Here is a 21,586-nt window from a genome sequence, read left to right as displayed (position 1 = left end):
GTGACATCATTGTCTTTCTATGAAGCCTGTAAACCACGTTCACCGGTCCTAACCCGATAGCGATACTAACTCTATAGCGGTAGAACAGAGCGCTGCAATTATTTCTCATTTAAACTACAATCAAATGGATTTCTCCCCACATTTTGCGTCTGTGTCTATCGTCTGCGCGGCATTTTATTCTTTCTGCGCAGCTGCGGCATCACAAGTGCGCGGCCGCGCACGTGCGCAGCTTAGAAGGAACATTGTTTCTCACTGGATCTCCCAGCACTGTGTAGTAACGGTATCGCGTAATCGAGATTGGCCAATGCATGGGCTCCAGTGCGACCTCTAATAAAATGTTATCACACCTGCAGGAAAAAAGGCCGCAAAATGCAACCATTTGTTCACAGTCTGGAGCCCCATATACATGCTAACTTCACTGACAGACCAGATAAGTCTAGTGACACTAAACAAACATGGCATTGTTATGATTGTATACCTTGAATAGAACATCTTAACAAAACTGCGTAAACAGATTTGTTTGCCTGGATGCTTCTTATCAATCCACTTTAGAATAAACTAGGGCTGCACGATTTGGGGAAAATATCTAATTGCGATAAAAAAAATGTATTTTTTTTTTTTTTTACAAATGAAAAGTGTGTGTGTGTGTGTGTGTTCACTTTTCATTTGTAAAAAAATAAAATAATCGCATTATATATATAAACATTTTGTGCTTATATATTATGACTAATAAGAATTATGATTATTATAATTGCTAATAATATATAATAATAGATATAATAATATTTAACAACATAAGAAATATTACTATTACAATAACATTTTCATTATTAAAAATAAAAAATAGAGTATTTAAGAATAAATATAACAATATTATAATAATAATATTTATATTTTACAGAAAACGTATAAAAAAAACTGCAGGGTTAGGCCTAACATTACCTGTTAACATGCAGGCAGCCTATAACTAAAAAAAAAAATCACTAGAAATGTCTAATGATTTATTATGAAATATTATATTAGTATTATTATTATTATAAATATCTGTGATGTCAATTTCTTAATTTTTGTCAAGAGGTATTCAAAATCAAGAACGAGTCCATGTCTTTAATATGAAAGCCTCTTATGCATCCACTGTGGGAAAAAAATTCCTGTACACTGGAGAAAAACATGTGGATTGTCATATACGTTTATTTAGAGAAGTATTATTTTTCCTATTTTTTTCCCAAAATAAGATGGAGTGAGCACTGCTGTGCACTAAACACATTCAGGTTTCATTCATACTGGAGGACAGAGGGTGCAGAAGCCACATTTGCCTCAGAAAGACGTTTTCAGGAAATCCCTAATGTGAAGCTAGTGCTGTGTAGCTGAATAAAAACATAGAAACACATTAAACATGAAGACAACACACGACCACGACAATATGTGGTGTATTTGAGTTCTTCAAGCTTTCTCAGGTATTTTCATAATAATAAAGTATATTGGTTCCAGGTTAAGCATGGCGTGAGTAGGCGCACATGATAGGGTGACCACCATCAAACAAACCAAATGTGGGACAATTACTAAGTTTGTGTGGGACAATGTGGGACATGTTACCGACACTAAAACATAACCTGAAACTGTTACACAATATCTATCTAACTTAATAAAAACATATGTATTCTGCCTTTCAGATGATAAAAATACTTTGTTCTTTAGTCCCTTCCAGAAAACACCATTACATCACAATGTAACATTGTACATGTCATTTAAATTCAACATCACTGAGCCCAAAGGCAGCAGATCTGACCAAGTCCAATAATGAACAAATAAATAATAAAGCAACATGAAATTAGTTCATTGACAGTCTTATATATTATATTATATATTAAGAATATAACCAATTTACCGAATTATCCATTTGTACATGGAACGAATCCGCTCCACATTTTGATTGACCGCCGTCACAACCTATAGCGACCGTGTTTACTCCTTTCTTTTCAACCATTGGATAGGATTTTAAAAACGGCTGTTGTTGTATTTGTGAAAGGCGGGATGTTACGTCTGACGAAGCGCTGTTAAATATGTCTAGGTGAAAAACGATGCCGCAAAAAGAATAAATGAAACGCTTTCTTAAAAAGGCAAAAGAACGCATGCGTTATATGATAATAAATTAAAAACCAACAGACTGATGAAAATGCGGGACATTTTCTCAATATGCGGCGTGCGGGACAAGGGGTGAAAATGCTGTGCGGTACAACGCAAAGCGGGACGGGTGGTCACCCTAGCACATGAGTGTAGCTCCCGACCGCTTTTGTTTATTTGGTGTAATTTTTTCCATTATACGCTCACTACAATAGATTATCTGGCAGCTGTTATTAATTAAAATCACGGTGGAACAAAAATGGCGAGTAGAAAGCAACCTCGAACTGTCTGTGGTCCCCACATGCTTCAAAACGTCCACCATTGTGCCTGTACCGAAGCAATCAAAAATCATCTGTTTAAACGACTGGCGTCCTGTTGCTCTGACCCCCATCATCAGCAAATGCTTTGAGAGACTAATCAGAAATTACATATGCTCTGTTCTCCCTCCCTCACTGGACCCACTGCAGTTTGAATACCGCAAAAACGGCTCCACTGATGATGCCATTTCATCCACAATACACACTGCTCTCTCCCACCTGGAAAATAGGAACACATATGTGAGAATGCTGTTTGTAGACTACAGCTCAGCATTCAACACCATTGTGCCCTCCAAACTTGACTTGAAACTCCGGGCTCTAGGCTTAAACAGCTTGTTATGCAGCTGGATCCTGGACTTCCTGTCAAACAGACGCCAGGTGGTCAGAATGGGCAGTAACATCTCCTCATCACTGACTCTCAACACTGGAGCCCCTCAGGGCTGTGTTCTCAGCCCACTCCTGTACTCCTTGTACACACATGACTGTGTGGCAACCCACAACTCCAATACCATCATCAAGTTTGCTGACGATACGACGGTGGTAGGTCTCATCACTGACAATGATGAAACGGCCTACAGAGAGGAGGTGCACACTCTGACACGATGGTGTCAGGAGCACAACCTCTCCCTCAACGTCAGCAAGACCAAAGAGCTGGTGGTCGACTTCAGGAGGAATGAGAGAGAACACCGCCCCATCACCATCAATGGAGCACCGGTGGAGAGAGTCAGCAGCTTCAAGTTCCTCGGTGTCCACATCACAGAGGAACTCTCATGGTCCGTCCACACAGAGGCCGTCGTGAAGAAGGCTCATAAGCGCCTTTTCTTCCTGCGACGACTGAGGAAGTTTGGAATGAACCACCACATCCTCACACGGTTCTACAGCAGCACCATAGAGAGCCTGCTGACTGGCTGCATCACCACCTGGTACGGCAACAGTACCGCCCGCAACCGCAAAGCCCTGCAAAGGGTAGTGCGCATGGCCAGCTGCATCATCGGAGGGGAGCTTCCCTCCCTCCAGGACATATATGCCAGGCGGTGTGTGAAAAGAGCTCAGAGGATCATCAGAGACTCTAGCCACCCGAGCCATGGGCTGCTCTCACTGCTACCATCAGCCAGGCGGTACCGCAGCATCAGAACACGCACCAGCCGACTCCAGAACAGCTTCTTCCCACAAGCAATCAGACTCCTCAACTCTTGATCCATCAGGATCATAACACATACTGGACAGATATCACTCAGCACATCCCACTGTAGATTCACACACATATATGTGTATATAATATATATATATATATATATATATATATATATATATATATATATATATATATATATATATATATATATATATATATATATATATATATATATATATATATATATCATATAACGTATCTATTGTACATTTGGATGTCTATTGTGAATATTGTATACTGTACATTGTATATTATTAGTATAGCTTATTGTATATTGTTTAATGTATGTTTAGTGTATATTGTTCAAAGTATATTGTGCTGTAAGAACTGCACTCACATTGTGTAAATTATTTATTGTTTACTGTAGTGTATACTGTACTGTGAGTAATTGTGTGCGCATCAGATGTGTAATCTGATGTTGCTTTAAAATGTCGTACGTCTCATGTCATGTCATGACTGCTATGTTGCTCGGAACTGCACATAAGAATTTCACCTACTGTTGCACTTGTGTATATGGTTGTGTGACAATAAAGTGATTTGATTTGAATTTTTGATTTGATTTGATCTTTAATCAGTTTCTTTGTCACTATAAACTCACATCAGCATCAATTTTGGGTCCCATTTACAAAAATAATTTATTCCCTCCCTCTACACTGGACTCATCATTTAAACAGTGGGTAGCTTCCGGGTCTAATTGCATCAGGGATTTATATTCTGAAGGTTTGTTTAACAGCTTCGAGAACCTCTGCAGATTGTATGACCTCCCACAAAACCATTTTTTCAGATATCTTCAGATTTCGCAATTTTGTTAAGAACAAATTTCCACTCTTCCCTGACATTCCTCCTACCTCGCCCTTAGATAGTCTTACTCTCAATTTGAATAATAAAGGATTGATTTCCATATTGTACTCCCAGCTCATGTCTTTGGAAGGGTACAATCTGGATAAAATTAAATCCAGATGGGAAGATGAACTGGGCACAGAGTTTTGGAGGGAGGCACTTAAAAGGTCCACTCATCATCATCCTCAGTTAGATTAGGGCTCATACAATTCAAAGTGATACACAGGGTTCACTTGAGCAAGGCATGGTTAGCTGTAATATATCCTGGGTTAGATGCAACCTGTGATAGATGCTCTTTTTCCCCAGCCAGTCTGACACACACGTTTTGGTCTTGCATCTCTCTAAAAAACTACTGGGCAGTGGTTTTTAAAACCATCAGTGAATCCCTTAGGGTGTCTCTGCTGCCCTGTTCCTCAATAGCTATTTTCGGAACTCCCAGTGACACTATAACTATTACTTTAACTGCAACCCAAAGGGACATTATTGCTTGCACTTCTTTATTGGCCCGCAGAAGAATTTTGTTGAGTTGGAAATCCCCTACTCCTCCTTCTGCAACAGCTTGGCTGGAAGATGTGATGTTCTTTTTAAAATTAGAAAAGATAAAATTTACTTTAAGGGGATCTGTGAACAGGTTTTATTCCAAATGGGAACCCATTCTGTCATATTTAAAAAATCTGAAAGAATTACCCAGTTGTTAACTTTTACTTTCCATATATGTATCTTTCTTTTTACCCTTGTTGTGATGCTGTATTTGATGTTTTGACCTTAGTGTAGTTTGTCTCGCAGAATGGCTTTTGTTTTGTTTTCTCTAAATGTATTTAGACTGTAATATCATTACAGTAACAATAATATTATCATTATTTATGTATTGGTATGCATGGGTCCATGCCATGAAAAGTTGTAATGACATAATTGTACTATTTTGCCTTGGTAACCACCAGACATTGTTACTTTGTTGTACTTATGCTGCCTGGGGAATGTTTGGGACTTGGGGTGGGGGCCTGTTATAGCAAAAATAGAAGGAAGGAAATTGTAACTTTCATTGCTTTACTGTAAGTTGTCTCACTCCTTCAATATAAAAAAATAAAAAATAATAATAATAAAGTATATTATAATACAGTGCTACTCGACATAGACTTCATCACTGTATAGAATACTATCAAATAATTCTGTGTGGGCCTCATTCTGTGATAAGAAGCCACATCAGCTCACAAAAAGGAAATATCAAACACTCGACTGATGATATGAAGTGAGTTAAAACATGTTATTAAATGTTGTCTTTGTTTAGTTTTTTCAAATGCACGTTATAAGCGACTCAAACTCGCAGTGCTTTCAGACTGAGCAGGGTTTACTACTGATCACAGAGCCGCTCTTCACTTACATGCTGGGCATATATTTATTTAATTAAAATCGCAGCCTTTACGCTTACATAATCGCACAGCCCTAGAATAAACACTCAAAGGCCTTTTTTTTAGAGTGTATTTGTGTCACAGTGGTGTTGTGAGACCAAATTATAGATGCTCATATTGTGAGATAATTACATAAGACTTGATGATTTTGTCACATTTTGAATATACTTAAATCTTGTGCACTGCAGGTGACAGTATATGAACAACAAATAACAATGAAGCAATTTTAACCAACATGATTTTTAGAGCAACAATATTACAACAGCAAGCATGCTGATTTTGTTAGCCACTAGGCCACAGGTAATTACAGCCTTGTTGATATTCAGTACACTGTTTCTATAAACAAATATTTTAGCCATTTAGTTCATCAGTGTAGCAACTGAGGTTTCCCCTCTCCTATTTCTGTAATCACTTCTCAACTCCACTTCAGGTTTTACATTTCCTCACTAGTGAACGAAACCCGCTCCAAGCAAATGAAAACACAGAGATATGGATTTTGCCTTAACTGTCAAAATGTTCAGGGGCCATTGTAAACATGACTCTCAATCTCCAACATTATGGTCAAAATATTAAACCGCAGAACAAGTAACGTGATATGCATTTGGAAAGATCCAGCATCATTAAGCAATGTCCTGTGACAAACCCAACCCAACATGCTCTTCCATAGTCTGCTTCACACTGGATGTGCAAGCTAAGCGGAGGCAGCAAAAAAAAGCTGTAGGTATGCTGAGGGAGAGCAGCACACACACATTGTGCTTTCACATAGCGTTTGTTGGTACTGCAAATACAGATGAGTATCGTTCATTCTGTCGTTTTTCAGGTGTTCTCCGACAACCGTGATGTATTGTTCCGTTTGATTTAAAACTCTGATATCATGTTTTTATGTGTATAAATTATGTGAATTTTCCCAAACTCTCTGAAAGTGCGATCTCTCTATGGGTCATGTGATTGTTGTCATATTTATAAAAATATATATAAAAACAGTAATTAAATTAAAATTAAAGTAAAAATGCTTGATAAACATGTCTTTCAAAAGGAAATAAATAAAATAAAAACTTTGGGTGTCTTGTTCCTCAAATTTATTTTCATATAAAACCAACAGAACTTAAATTACATCCAGTTTATCAGCAACAAAGCGCAGTGTGAATCCCTTGATATCCGCAGGTGTCTGATCCACAATGAGAAGAGAGAACTGTCCATCTTGCCTGCACTTTTTTCACTCCTCCCCTTATTGCAGCCGCCTACTGTCATCTAAATTTCAGGCGAGGCGCATCTCAAACGAGCCTTATAGGACACATTTCTAACTGGCATGCATTTCAAAGTGATCACCGATGATCAGTTCTGCGCAGATTTTGCTTATCTCAAACGAGCCTAACCAGTTAACATGGACGCCGAAAAACTGTGCCGTTTACGCTCTGCTTAAGCATCCAGTGTGAAACAGGCCAGACATGACTTAAGTTTTATATGATAAGTGCACTTAAAATTCGTAAATCTGTTGTTATTTAAATAATACCCTCAAAAGTAATTTTGTTTGAAAAAACCTTCTTTGTGATTATAAGATTGACAAATTGCCAGTGAAACTGTTTGCCTTTCATGCTCAAGCTTTATTGGCTTGGAAACCGATCTGCAAGCGCAACTTCTCTCCACAACGTTATTTTATTTGGAATATTTTTGTATAAACAAAAGTATCTCTTTTTGAAAGAGCTGGTTTTATAAGGGTATTGTTTTAGTTTGTCATTTGTTTAACATTTGATACCTTATGACGTATGAGAAGTTTCTTATGCACTTTAATTTTCCTGTGACTCCCAGGAAATGTTCTCTTGTATTTTCTACAATCAATTCTGGTATAATTTCCTTATGTGTTGTCATCAGTTGATATGCCCATAATTAACCCAATTGATACAGCTTGTGGTAAAATTTGTTTTTTTTACAGTCCAAAAACAACAAATCTATTCATTCTCTATTTCTAAAAGAGGTTGTCACCAAATTTTGCTCTACTACTTATTGGACTAAATTTGTTAATTACCTTGATTGGGAAAGTATTTGGTTATTACCTCATAAGTTGTGTCACACAAACAAGGTTAAATAAATTTCTTTAAAGATAATACACAAATTCTACCATGTCAAACATTTCCTAAGTACGTTTAAGAAAGACATTAATGTTAGTTGCTCTTTTTGCTCTTTGAACTTGGAAACAGTGCCCCACATTTTCTGGCATGTTTATTAAGCAAAAGGGTCCCTTTAAATTTGATGTCATTTTTGGATATCTAAAGTATGATGATAGGGTGAATAAGGAAGCTTTTGTAATTAATCTATTAATTTTATTAGACAAATTTCACATTCATAAGTTTTCTAACAAAAAGCCCCTTTTCTCAGCAGCCCTTAAAGAATTTTAAAAATGACTTCTCTACTATTCAAACTAGTACCAACGGAAAAGCTATTAAGAGTGTTCATCTGTGTACTGTCTTTAAAATCTTTGAAAGATACAAAGGTCTTGTATCTCTGTGAATGAGTGTTTTATTTTTGTTTGGTTTTTCTTGTGTGTTCTTTTTCTTTTATGTATGCGTGTTATTTGCTCCCCTGGCTCCAAAGTGTATGTTGTATTGTTTTGTTGTTCAAAGCATAAAAATAATTAAATAAATAAATAAATAAATAAATAAATAAATAAATAAATGTTTAAAAAATAGTTAATAAGTGATAAACAGTTGCAGCTCACATTCCTACCGAAGGGATCTTAATTGGCACTTTGCAGGTGATAGGAGACTGGTATGTTAGGAGTTTTTTTAGTTGTTAAACTTGTCCTACCTGCAGAGGAGCCGTCCTCGTGGTCGGAGCTCAGGTATCCGTCAGGTGTGCTGCGTCCAGACACGTGAGAGCCGCGGAGCGCGAGTGAAGGAGACAGTCTGCCGTCATCCGCGTCCAGATCTCGACTTATGCGGACCCGAGGGTTCAGCCGGTGACTCTCCCGGACGTTACTCTTTGGGTTGAGTAAGTTTTTTCGCAGGAAGTTTTCGTTGAGCTCCACGTCCTCAAACTCTTGGTCACTGTCCTGCTCGCTGTTCCGTTTCTCGGCATCGCACAGAGAGAAGTCACGAGCAGATGAGTGTTCTTGCTGAACATCGGGCTTTTTCCGAGGGGGGACGGGGATGAGCTTAACGTTACCTGTCTTGCTGCCCCTGAGTACGTCCCGGGCGAAAGGCTCTTCTACACCTCTGCTGTCTGTCCCGCAAGGATTGTCCTTCTTAAAATCTGCCTTGTTCCACCATCTCTCAATGTCATAACTTTTCGTCTTCTGCGCGATGGTGGTCTGAAGGTAAATTACCTTGAACTTCTCCTCCGATAGAGCCTGCTGTAACACCTTCAAATTGGCTTTGCATTTCTCCAGCTCTGCCTCCATATCCTCCACCGAGTGGAGATTCAGCACGGGCACTTCACCGTCAGGAAACTCATTCCTCCAGTGCTTCTCAAACTCCGCCTGTTCCCACATTGTCAAACCATAGTGGGGGGGGGGGTCCTTGAATGTATTGTTCCTGCTAAAAAAGCCTGGATTCACTGCCTCAAACGCCCGTTGTGAAGTAGCGACTGCTCATTTTCTCTTTCGCGCATATCCACTCACTCACACACCTTAGATCAGTTTAACTGAAAAAAACGTTCAGCTTCCGCTACATAGGAAAGTGGTGACGTCAGCGGGACACGGAGCCAATCAGATCCATTGGCCGTTTACATTAGATGTGCAGAATCCTAGCCTGTGGTTGTTGTTGTTTTTACACAACATTTAAGCCCTACCTGTCAGTGGCGGATCTAGAAAATTTTACATGGGGGGGCAAAGGGGTGGCAAGAGGTCTTGGCAGGGTGCAGGGGTAGACGGTACATGGAAATCCCTATATGTGAATTGCTTTAACAAAACAAACACAAAACCACTTTTAAACTACAGTACTTATTGTTTAATCATGCCCTTACACACTTCAAAGGTTTTTAATTCACAACAGGAATAAGCCCAGTGTTCAAACAAAACAAAACAGTATAAAAAGCAAAATTAAAATATAAAAAAAGTACCATAATTGTGTCCAAGATGCAGTGGACTACAAATATACAACAGTGGACAATACTCAAGTTCTTATTATGATTAAAAACTTATAATTACAGTCCACAAATGAAATGACCCATGATCACCCATCTTTTTTAGCTTTGCAGCAAAATGTTTCAAAAACAGCGTTATGTGTTTCTCAACATGTTACAGTGTTTACATGGTACAATTTCTGGTAAGCTACGCTTTTTTATTTCAATTAAATTAAATTATTGTGATTTGATTTAATATTGACTAATTTGGATAAATATTAGGCACACAAGATGTACCTAATCTCAAGAAAAAACAACTCACCTAATGCTGTAAACATACAGAGAGCCCTATCAGCTGGCAGTGTTATTTAAGGTTCAAAATAACTCAAATTACATATAATGCGTTTTTTTTATTATAATAACAACTTTATTTAATTATATAAATAAAAATATAATAAATATGTAATATGGTACACTACACATATTTAGCAAAATACTCTAGACTATAGCACATTTATAGCCAACTAATGTGCTATAGCCTAAATGGCTAAATCATTAAATCATAATCATTAAATGGCTTTCCTGAGGTAGGCTAAATGTTATGTGACATAATTGTTCTCCAGTTGTTTTATTGACCCCTTTGTTAGATTGATTGGTCGATATTATGTATGAGGAATATACATTTAGGTAAGTTATAGGCTGTTTCTTTCAACATTGTTCATTCGTGTTTATTTACTAGCTAGTAGAGATGATCGGTCCACGTGCAGCTAGGGATCTGTCACGTAACATTTACAAGCGCCAAAACGGCATTTATTGTTTGAATTTCGTAATAAAAGTGACAGAATCTGAGAGGTGAGATTTTTTTTTATATCATAAGTAACCTGCTCTGTCTAGTCTGTCGGTCTCCGTGTCCTCTTTGCTTCGCGATTTTTCTGTGCGTGAGAGCGAGACAAGTGTTAATTGCGTGTCTCATGGTGAATGCGTGAGATTTGGCAGTTATGGATACAATATTTTTAATATTTTTTATTAAGCTGTTCTTGTCTTTACTAAAATCAAAAGTAGGCTAATCAAAGGGAAGAGTGCTCTTACGAACCACAACCGCTGATTTTGGCTAACGTAATAGACTCGCTGTTTTTGGCATTTAGCATACAATACATTCATTACAAATGTAATTTTAAGTTAAACGTGTGTTTAAACTACACCTGGGGAAACTCACTTCACCTTCAGGGGCTCTGGGGCAGCTCAGTCTCTCCAGTCTGTTTGTAGGGCCACTGCACCGCTGCAAACTCGCTTCGCTGTGTGTGAGCCAGACTGAGCGAACGCCGCTCTGCACGTTTGAATCAGGGACGTAGCTAGTATTTGAGGGGCGGGGGGAGGGGTGTTTTATGTTTTTTAATTTTAATACATTTAAAATTAAAAATTAAATGGTTTACTTTTGGTAAATGTATTGGACATACTGGCGGGTTGTTTTTACAAGTACAGTTTTTGGATCATCAAAGTTAGGGGGGCAGCTGGGGGGGCAAGGCTCTAGAGTGGGGGGGCACCTGCCCCCCCTTGCCCCCCTGTAGATCCGCCCATGCTACCTGTTGAGTAAATAAGCGTTCGCTTATTGAAAAACAATTTCAGTTCAGGCTGGCTAACAAATTTACTTTTTAAAATATAAATAAATAAAAATAAAGTTTAGATGCCTAAGATAAGCAATATAACGTAAAATAACAATAGGCCTATAGTGCAAATTGAGCAAAGTATAAGTAAACCGTAGAAAACACATACAAAAATTAAATTAACAATAATTAATCACCCTAATAATTAACATAACAATAATATTGTTAACATAATAATAATACACAAACACACACACACACACACACATACAGTGAGGAAAATAAGTATTTGAACACCCTGCTATTTTGCAAGTTCTCCCACTTAGAAATCATGGAGGGGTCTGAAATTGTCATCGTAGGTGCATGTCCACTGTGAGAGACATAATCTATAAAAAAAATCCAGAAATCACAATGTATGATTTTATAACTATTTATTTATATGATACAGCTGCAAATAAGTATTTGAACACCTGTCTATCAGGTAGAATTCTGACCCTCAAAGACCTGTTAGTCTGCCCTTAAAATGTCCACCTCCACTCCATTTATTATCCTAAATTAGATGCACCTGTTTGAGGTCGTTAGCTGCATAAAGACACCTGTCCACCCCATACAATCAGTAAGAATCCAACTACTAACATGGCCAAGACCAAAGAGCTGTCCAAAGACACTAGATACAAAATTGTACACCTCCACAAGGCTGGAAAGGGCTACGGGGAAATTGCCAAGCAGCTTGGTGAAAAAAGGTCCACTGTTGGAGCAATCATTAGAAAATGGAAGAAGCTAAACATGACTGTCAATCTCCCTCAGACTGGGGCTCCATGCAATATCTCACCTCGTTGGGTCTCAATGATCCTAAGAAAGGTGAGAAATCATCCCAGAACTACACGGTAGCTGGTCTAGCTAGCTGGTCAATGACCTGAAAAGAGCTGGGACCACCGTTTCCAAGGTTACTGTTGGTAATACATTAAGACGTCATGGTTTGAAATCATGCATGGTACGGAAGGTTCCCCTGCTTAAACCAGCACATGTCCAGGCCCGTCTTTCCAGGTCGTTTGCCAATGACCATTTGGATGATCCAGAGGAGTCATGGGAAAAAGTCATGTGGTCAGATGAGACTAAAATAGAACTTTTTGGTCATGATTCCACTTAACGTGTTTGGAGGAAGAAGAATGATGAGTACCATCCCAAGAACACCATCCCTACTGTGAAGCATGGGGGTGGTAGCATTGTGCTTTGGGGGTGTTTTTCTGCACATGGGACAGAGCGACTGCACTGTATTAAGGAGAGGATGACCGGGGCCATGTATTGCGAGATTTTGGGGAACAACCTCCTTCCCTCAGTTAGAGCATTGAAGATGGGTCGTGGCTGGGTCTTCCAACATGACAATGACCCGAAGCACACAGCCAGGATAACCAAGGAGTGGCTCTGTAAGAAGCATATCAAGGTTCTGGCGTGGCCTAGCCAGTCTCCAGAACTAAACCCAATAGAAAATCTTTGGAGGGAGCTCAAACTCCGTGTTTCTCAGCGACAGGCCAGAAACCTGACTGATCTAGAGAAGATCTGTGTGGAGGAGTGGGCCATGGGTGGGTACATGAATTCCGGTTCTGGTTGAAAGGGCACGCTGGCGTGTTTGGTTGCCGCTCCTCTCTCCCGTTTTTAGTAGTTTCTTTTATGAGCCAATGTCATTTTATTCGTTCGTGATGTGGAATTATGCATCGCATGCTGGATTACTGCTTTTATCTCTGAGTGCGGTTTACTGGAATATACTCTACTGTTGCCTGGCCCAGGACGTACACTGTTTACACCACTGTGAGGCTGCTGTTGGTGTGGATCCTCCCCGAATGGCTCTCAGGTACACTGCTCGCCAGTTGTTGAACCTGAACGGACATTTAGATGTAGCGAGTGACATACGTGCTCTCTGCAGTAATCTTGGAATACTGCGACATAAGCGTTACATACTGTACATCGCTCTTCAAGGCGTAGTTTTTTATGCTCAATATTGAAAGCTGTCGCCTACCCGCGATTTCTGCGCAAACCCCATAGACTGCAGTTAAGACCTACAGGGGTTAATTTGTATAACTTATCGGCACTCAGGCGTGCGGAGGTTGCTTCAGATCCATCTGCTCACCCGCGTCTGCTGAAATCAGCACTGTTTAACGCGTGCTCTGTCAACAACAAAGCCGTTATTTTATCTGACATTATTTTAGAACAAAAGCTCGACCTTGTCTGTTTAACTGAAACATGGCACAAAGAATCTGATGGTCTTCTTTTTAACGAACTGACTCCTGCTGGCTATGGATTATTTGATCTCCCGCGTACCTCTGGTAGAGGTGGAGGTATCATTGTGTTGCACAGTCAACAGTTCAACATGTGTCCCGTGTCTGTCCCCAAAACGGACTCATTTGAATGTCTTGTTTTGAGTGTTTCTGCGTCCCTCTCTACTGCAGTGGCTACAGTCTACAGGCCTCCTAGGACAAATAAAGACTTTTTATCTGAATTATCAGATATGTTGTCTTTTCTCTGTCTCAGGTTTGAAAGAGTTCTTCTCCTGGGAGATTTCAACATCCATATGGATATAAAAGACTCCACAATAACAAAATACTTTATGTCCATCTTGGAGTGCTTTGAACTTAACCAGCTCGTGGACTGTCCCACACATGACAAAGGCCACATTTTAGACCTTGTGGTTACCAATGGTGCATTTGTGCCTCAGTTGTCAACCTCGTACTTGGGTCTGTCTGATCACCGGGCTGTCTTCTTTAACATGGAATTACCTGTCACAAACACTACTGCTTCTCGTATCATTAACTATCGCAAGTGGAGATCTATTGAGCCCACTGATTTTTCAGACTTTATTGACTCTTCTTTAAGTTGTGTTTCTCTTTCTGATGATCTGGATGATAACGTTTCAGTGCTGAATTCTGTTCTCTTGTCTGGCCTTTACACGCTGGCTCCTTTGAAATCACGATCCATTTCTTTTGCACGCTCTGCTCCTTGGTAAAATGATGATCTGCGTGCTATGAAGGCTTTGTGTCGCAAAATGGAGCGTAGATGGCGCATATCAGGTTTAACTGTTCATCACCAGGCCTGGAAAGACAGCTTACTTGAATATAAGGCTGAAATTGTGTCAGCTAGATCTATTTATTTTACTCAGTTAATTGTCAGCAACCAGAGAAATCCTAAACAACTGTTTCACTCAAATTATGCTGCTTAAAAATCACACCCTCTCTAATGTTCCTGCTTCAACTCACCGTTGTAATATGTTTTTGGAGTTTTTTAGCACCAAAATTGATAATATACGTAACCACATTGTTTCCACTAATACTTCTGCTGCCTCCTCCTTAAAAATGTCTGCATTTTCTGGTATTTCTCTCTCTAACTTTGCTATTCACAACTCCCAGTCTCTGTCTACTTTGGTTTCAAAACTGAAAGCCTCAACTTCCAGAGTTGATCCTGTACCATCTTGTCTTTTTAAATCATGTTTTGATTCCCTCTCTCCTGTTGTTTTGAGAATTATTAATAACTCTCTGGGCACTGGTGTCGTGCCAGCAGCACTTAAAACTGCTGCTGTCACCCCTGTACCAAAAACAAACAACATGGATTCTGATAATCTGAATAATTTTCGTCCCATCTCAAATCTCCCATTCCTTGCCAAAATTTTAGAACAAACCGTGGCTTCTCAACTGCTTTCTCATCTTTCCTCTAATTACCTTTTTGAGCCACTTCAGTCTGGATTCCGCAAACTCCACAGTACTGAAACAGCGTTAGTTAAGGTCACTAATGATTTGTTAATGGCTTCTGATTCTGGTCGTCTGTCTTTACTGATTCTTCTTGATCTTAGGCCGCTTTTGACACTATAGATGATTCCATTTTAATCACCCATTTACAGACTGTCTTTGGAGTTTCTGAAACTGCATTACAGTGGTTTAGGTCCTACCTCTCTGATCACAAGCAATTTGTTGTGATGGGTGATTACAAGTCTGAGGTCGGTGTAGTGCACTCTGGTGTCCCCCAGGGATCAGTTTTGGGCCCTTTACTTTTTAATATTTACATCTTTCCACTTGGCCAACTATTACGAACTCTTGGTCTTAACTTTCACTTTTATGCCGATGACACTCAGATTTATATACATTCAAAACCTGATGTCAATATGCCTGTGTCTTTTCTTTCTCAATGTTTTGCTGAGATTAGAAAATGGATGTCTGAAAATTTTCTCTGTCTAAACAGTGACAAAACTGAAGTAATGCTTATTGGTTCACCTCATCAATTGCGTAAAGCAGAGTCCATAACCTTAAGTGTGGATGGCTCTGCTTTACAATTTCAAACTAAACTGAAAAATCTGGGGGTGATATTTGATGCCAACTTAACATTTGACCATGAGGTTCGTAACACAGTCAAAGCATCATTTTTTCATCTGAAAAACATTGCAAAATTACATCCGATGTTGACTTTCTCTGTGGCAGAACAGTTAATCAACACTTTTGTTTTTTCACGCATTGATTACTGTAATGCATTGCTGGCTGGAGTTTCTAAAGCTACCCTGAGCAAATTACAGTTGGTACAAAATTCAGCTGCTAGAATTCTAACTAGGACCAGTGCAAGGGAGTACATCACTCCAATCCTTGAAAAATTGCACTGGCTACCTGTTAGTTTTCGTATCGATTTTAAAATTATAATGCTTACGTATAAGGCCTTGAATAATTTGGCCCCTCAATATTTGTGTGAGCTTTTAACCCTCTATACGCCAACACGTGCTCTACGCTCCTCTGAAGCTGGTCTTTTAAATGTCCAAACAACACGGTTGAAAACTATGGGTGATCGGGCTTTTTCTTCTTTGGCTCCTAAGTTGTGGAATTCCCTGCCCGCTGAGATTAGGAATGCAGAATCCCTTAGTGTTTTTAAATCTTTACTTAAAACATATTATTTTAGGATAGCTTTTATGTGATTAATTTGTCTATTTTGTTTATTTTTTTACTGCCTGCAATGTTATGTGTTTTTTAATTCATATTTTTATGTAAAGTGCTTTGAGATGTAACATTTAAAGACGCTATAGAAAATAAAGTTTATTATTATTAATATTATTAAAATCCCTCCTGCAGTGTGTGCAAACCTGGTGAAAAACTACAGGAAACGTTTGACCTCTGTAATTGCAAACAAAGGCTACTGTACCAAATATTAACATTGATTTTCTCAGGTGTTCAAATACTTATTTGCGGCTGTATCATACAAATAAATAGTTAAAAAATCATACATTGTGATTTCTGGATTTTTTTTTTTAGATTATGTCTCTCACAGTGGACACGCACCTACGATGACAATTTCAGACCCCTCCATGATTTCTAAGTGGGAGAACTTGCAAAATAGCAGGGTGTTCAAATAATTATTTTCCTCATTGTATATTGAATGGTTCCGTGGATGTTAAAGGTTCTTCATGGAACGTGATCTTCATGAATGTAATGATGTGTATTGCGTCTTGATAATTAATGGATATTATCCTAGTTATGCTGCATGCATTACCTGCAACTGCAAGATAGTTTGCTGATTGAGATCAGACATTTATGTCCCAGTTGAGTGTAATTCATGGTCCATTTTCTGTTCAGAGCCTATTCTTCATTCAGATTCCGCTTCTCACCCCAATGTCATTAGCAGAGATGTGGTGCAGGACAAATTCGATATGGGTATCAGTGTCACTGGAGAACCGGAATGGCCGGGTTACAGGAGTTCTATGAGAAACTGAAGATGAGAGATGTGTGTACTGATAGCCTCACATCACATCGGAGATGGGAAGGGGCACGGGGCTCTACTGCATGGATCAATCCACTTTAGATTGTGTTTGAGGAGCATGAGATACAAATTTTTCCCCCTTTTTTCTAAATATTACTAGAAATGTAACATCTTCAACATTTGCACACAATGAATTTGTGTTTAATATGTGTGCTCATGCATTAGCCCCGGACATTCAAATGCAGTTTCAGCTATCCTGTACAGGAATCCATTTGAATAATTAATTAGATTTTGCATCCTTTGGTCCTATTCTGTACTGACTATCAACTTCATGCCTTGTAAAATGTATTTGTGTTGGACATTGAGAGGTTAAGAACTATATAATTATTCATTTTAACAGGTTAACCGCCAAAAGGGATTTAAGGGGATAGTCAACCCAAAAATGACATGAGGGTGAGTAAATAATGTCAATTTTTTTATTTTTGGTTGAAAACAAAAATTAGTTTGCAACACTGAAAAATGGTCTGTTAACATGAAACATGATCATTTAGTGAAGCTAATGGAGTTTTAACTCTGAAAAGCTCTGAGGGCCCATCTCATCAAATCTTCAGATGCAAAAGGTTCAGTCTGTGTGAACCATCTCTAGGGTGTAAACAACTTGATCTGGTATAATTGTTAGCATTCAATTATTCACCAATTATTAGTTACACCAAAGCCATTGAGTTTCGAGCTATTATAAAACTAGCATCACAGTGTCCGAAACTGAAGACCCGATTAGGTCATCTTTTATTTGATATGCATCAATGCATTTAACTCCTGCTTGAATAGCAGCCAAAGAGAGAAAGTCTTTTTTTAAATTCAAGCTTGTTTTAGTAGCTCGTACCATTATTCGATGGAAGGTCAGCACAATAGCTTACATTTGGTGAAGAGAGAAACCTTTAGAAGGCTTTGTTTATTTATTACAGTTCCATTTTGGACTCCATCCCAGAATCGCAAGGTCATCTTTACTAAAAGCCTATTCAACTTTTGCCAGTCAGCAGTGACTTGAACTTGGTTCATTTACCATAGTGATTTACACATTAAAATCACTCCACACTTTCTAGCAAATAATGAAAGTTATCTGTGAAAAAGGAGGGGCACAGTGACATGCACGATGCAGGCATTACCCATCTGTGAGTTAGAATCGCTTATATAAGGTGATGGTGATTTAACAAAGATTTAGATGGCCATTTTATGTTAGTACGTATATTTGCCCATCTCACAGATCATACAGGTTAGTATGAGGGCAAAAGTAAACAAAAACAAACAAAAGTTGTAGTTAGTTTTTCAGATTTAATGATAAACTGCTGCCCTCTAGTGGTCAATCTGACAAAAACAGAACATGTACAGCCGTAGCCAAAGTATTGGCAGAGACATACATTTTGTTTTGCAAAGTTTGCTGCTTCAGTATTTGTAGATTTATTTTTTCTCGTTTCTATCTTAGGCTATACTGGAAAACAATAATAAGCATTTCATAAGTTTTAAAAAAATGTATTGGCAAAAACATGCAGTATGCAAACAAAGAGTCAATATCTACAGTTCTTCCCTTATCTACCCTTCTTCATAACCTCTGCAATTCACTCTGGCATGCTGGATATCAGCTTCTGGTCCAAATCCTGATTCATGCCAATCCATTCTTGCCTTGCATTCTCACAATTTTTGGGCTTCTGCTTGTCCACTCGCCTTTTGAGGATTGAACAGGTTCTCTACGAGATTAAGATCCGGGGAGTTGTCTGGCCATTGATCCTAAATTTCAATGTAATGATCTCCAAGCCACTTTATTATCCCTCTTGCATGTGACATGGTGCTCCATCATGCTGGAAAATGCATGGATTATCACTACATTGCTCCTGAATCGTTGGGAGAAGTTGCTATTGCATGATGTTTTGAGACATTCTTTATTCATAGCTGTGTTTTGGGGCAGAATTGCGACAGGCCCACTCCCTTGGATAAAAAGCAACCCCATACATGAATGTTCCCAGGATGCTTCACTGTTTGCACGACACAGGACGACAAAGTGATGATGGCTGCACGTTAGGGATGAAACGGTATGGAAATTTCACATCACGATTATAGTGACCCAAATTATCACGGTTATCAATATTATCACAGTTTTGTTCAAATGAGATGAAAGTGTTCAAAAAGAACAGATGCAAACACTTAAAACATTTCAACAAGTTTTATATTTGAAAATCAGCTCTATGCACTTTTTTAAGCTAGGTTCTGTGGGATATCCTTCCTTATAATGGCCGTCGTCAATAGCAACGCATAAATAATAATCATTTGGTGTAAATATAATCTCTAATATTATCTCTGTAAATAAATATATTCTCAAGCAATATTCTCATCAGTGTTCAGCAATGATGCAATGATGCATAAATCTAGCATATTTTGTGTAAGAGACCAAACAGTATCCTATTGAAATAATTCATATCCATATTTCCATATGATTTGACATTGTTTATTTTATTAAATATCAAAATTTGTGCATCATACCTGACGCCTAGATGAACACTTTACAGTCAGTTTTATGACTGTCATTCCCTTCAAATGCTTTTGAAGTTAGAAACGCGTATAACATTACCAATGTTGTATGTAGCTTTAGAGACGGCACCAAATTTCGCCAACTTTATGCCAGTCATATCAGATGCGCTGTGGTTCTGCTGTGTTTGTTTGAAACTATTTTCGCTGCTGAAATAGAACAAAAACAGTCAACCTGTCACAACCGCTGGTGAAGAACCCACCGTCGGCCATCAGAGGTCGCTATCACCTGAATACTGACTCTCGTTCCCGGACTTCATTTCCCACAATCCCACATACCTGGCCTGATCACCTTGCACCTGACTCTTATTACAGACTATTTAAGCCACACACGCACACATACACATTGCGAAGTCTTGTTTTGCCCCGGCGACATTTCTGAGCGTTTGTCCTTGTATCTGATTCTGCCTTGTGTACAACCCTGCCTGTTCATCGACTCTGATTGTTCTCTGCCTGCCCGTTTGATTATTGTTTGCCTGGACCTTGTTTTCTCGACTGTTTGCTGCCTGCCCTGATCTCTGCCTGTTATGACCACGATTCACGTCTTGTCTCTGATACTGCTGTTATTCCTGGATAATCGACCCAAGCCTGTTTGCACTGTGAGTTTGTCTAACTTTAATAAACTGCGAATGGATCTTACTCAACCTGAGTCTGTGTTACAGAAGACTTCGCCACCTACAGATCCAGCGGTTTTTCTACAGATCTCCCATGAACTGTCAGCTCAGGCCAATCAACTGGGGGTCCACCAGCACCAGCTCAGTCGATTAACCTCCATGACGGAGGAACTGGTAAAGGCGGTTCACAGTCTCCAGCAGCCCACAGCAGCATCTAACATGCCAGAGATTCCTGCGAGTCAGGTTGCTATGCCCGTCAACATTCAACCCACGATTAGCAATCCCCGACTGGCGTTTCCAGAAAAGTTTGATGGCACTCCACACAAATGTAAGGGCTTCCTCATGCAATGCTCTCTCTTCCTGGCTCAACAACCTGCTCTCTACACGTCGGATCCAAGCAAGGTTTCATTAATCTGCTCACTGCTCACTGGGAAGGCTCTGGAATGGGCTACGGCGGTCTGGGACAGTCAAAGGTTAGAGCAAATCACTTACACCAGCTTCATTCAACAACTACGCACTGTTTTTGAACACTCTGAAGGAGGAAAGAGCGCTGGGGAACAGCTGCTAGCGTTGCGACAAGGAAGGAACACAGCCGCTGAATTCGCCCTGACGTTCCGCACGCTGGCTGCACAGACTGTATGGGTAGAGGATACTTTGAAGGTGCTGTTTCGCCAAGGTCTGAGCGTCGATTTACAGTCGGAACTAGCCTGCCGGGATGAGGATAAAACTTTGGACCAATTCATTGACCTGACTATCCGCATTGATAATCTGATTCGCTCACGGAGACCCCCCCGAGTCACACACAGCGCTCAGTTTGCACCAATCAACGACCACGAGGAACCCATGCAAGTTGGCCAAGCTCGTCTGTCTCCGGAGGAACGAGAACGCCGGTTTAGGAATCACCTCTGCCTCTACTGTGGTCTGTCTGGTCATCTGAGAGGTGAATGTCCTACCCGTCCATCACCTCCATCTCGTAGGGTGAGTTTATTGATTTCAGCCACTTCCCACAACAACTGCTTTGACTTACCAGTTACGTTAACGTTTCAAGCACAAATGATTACATCCAAGGCATTAATAGACTCCGGGGCGGCAGGCAATTTTATTGATGAGGAGTTGGTAC

General features: G+C 39.4%; 1 protein-coding gene across 1 annotated transcript in view; it reads right to left on the bottom strand.

Annotated features, from left to right (window-relative positions):
- abr (ABR activator of RhoGEF and GTPase) overlaps positions 1-9,564 on the bottom strand; it is a 453,886-nt gene extending 444,322 nt beyond the window's left edge. Inside the window, exon 1 of the mRNA XM_079816090.1 lies at positions 8,691-9,564. Coding sequence (XP_079672216.1) covers positions 8,691-9,372 — 682 coding nt within the window. The 5' untranslated portion in view covers positions 9,373-9,564. The remainder of the gene's footprint in view (positions 1-8,690) is intronic.
- Positions 9,565-21,586: the final 12,022 nt, after the last annotated feature.

The sequence above is a fragment of the Gobio gobio genome, assembly GCF_949357685.1.
Source record: "Gobio gobio genome assembly, chromosome: 4".
In the NCBI taxonomy this organism is placed as follows: domain Eukaryota; kingdom Metazoa; phylum Chordata; class Actinopteri; order Cypriniformes; family Gobionidae; genus Gobio; species Gobio gobio.
The sequence above is the reverse complement of the archived record's forward strand: the minus strand, read 5'-3'. Positions and strand labels throughout refer to the sequence as shown.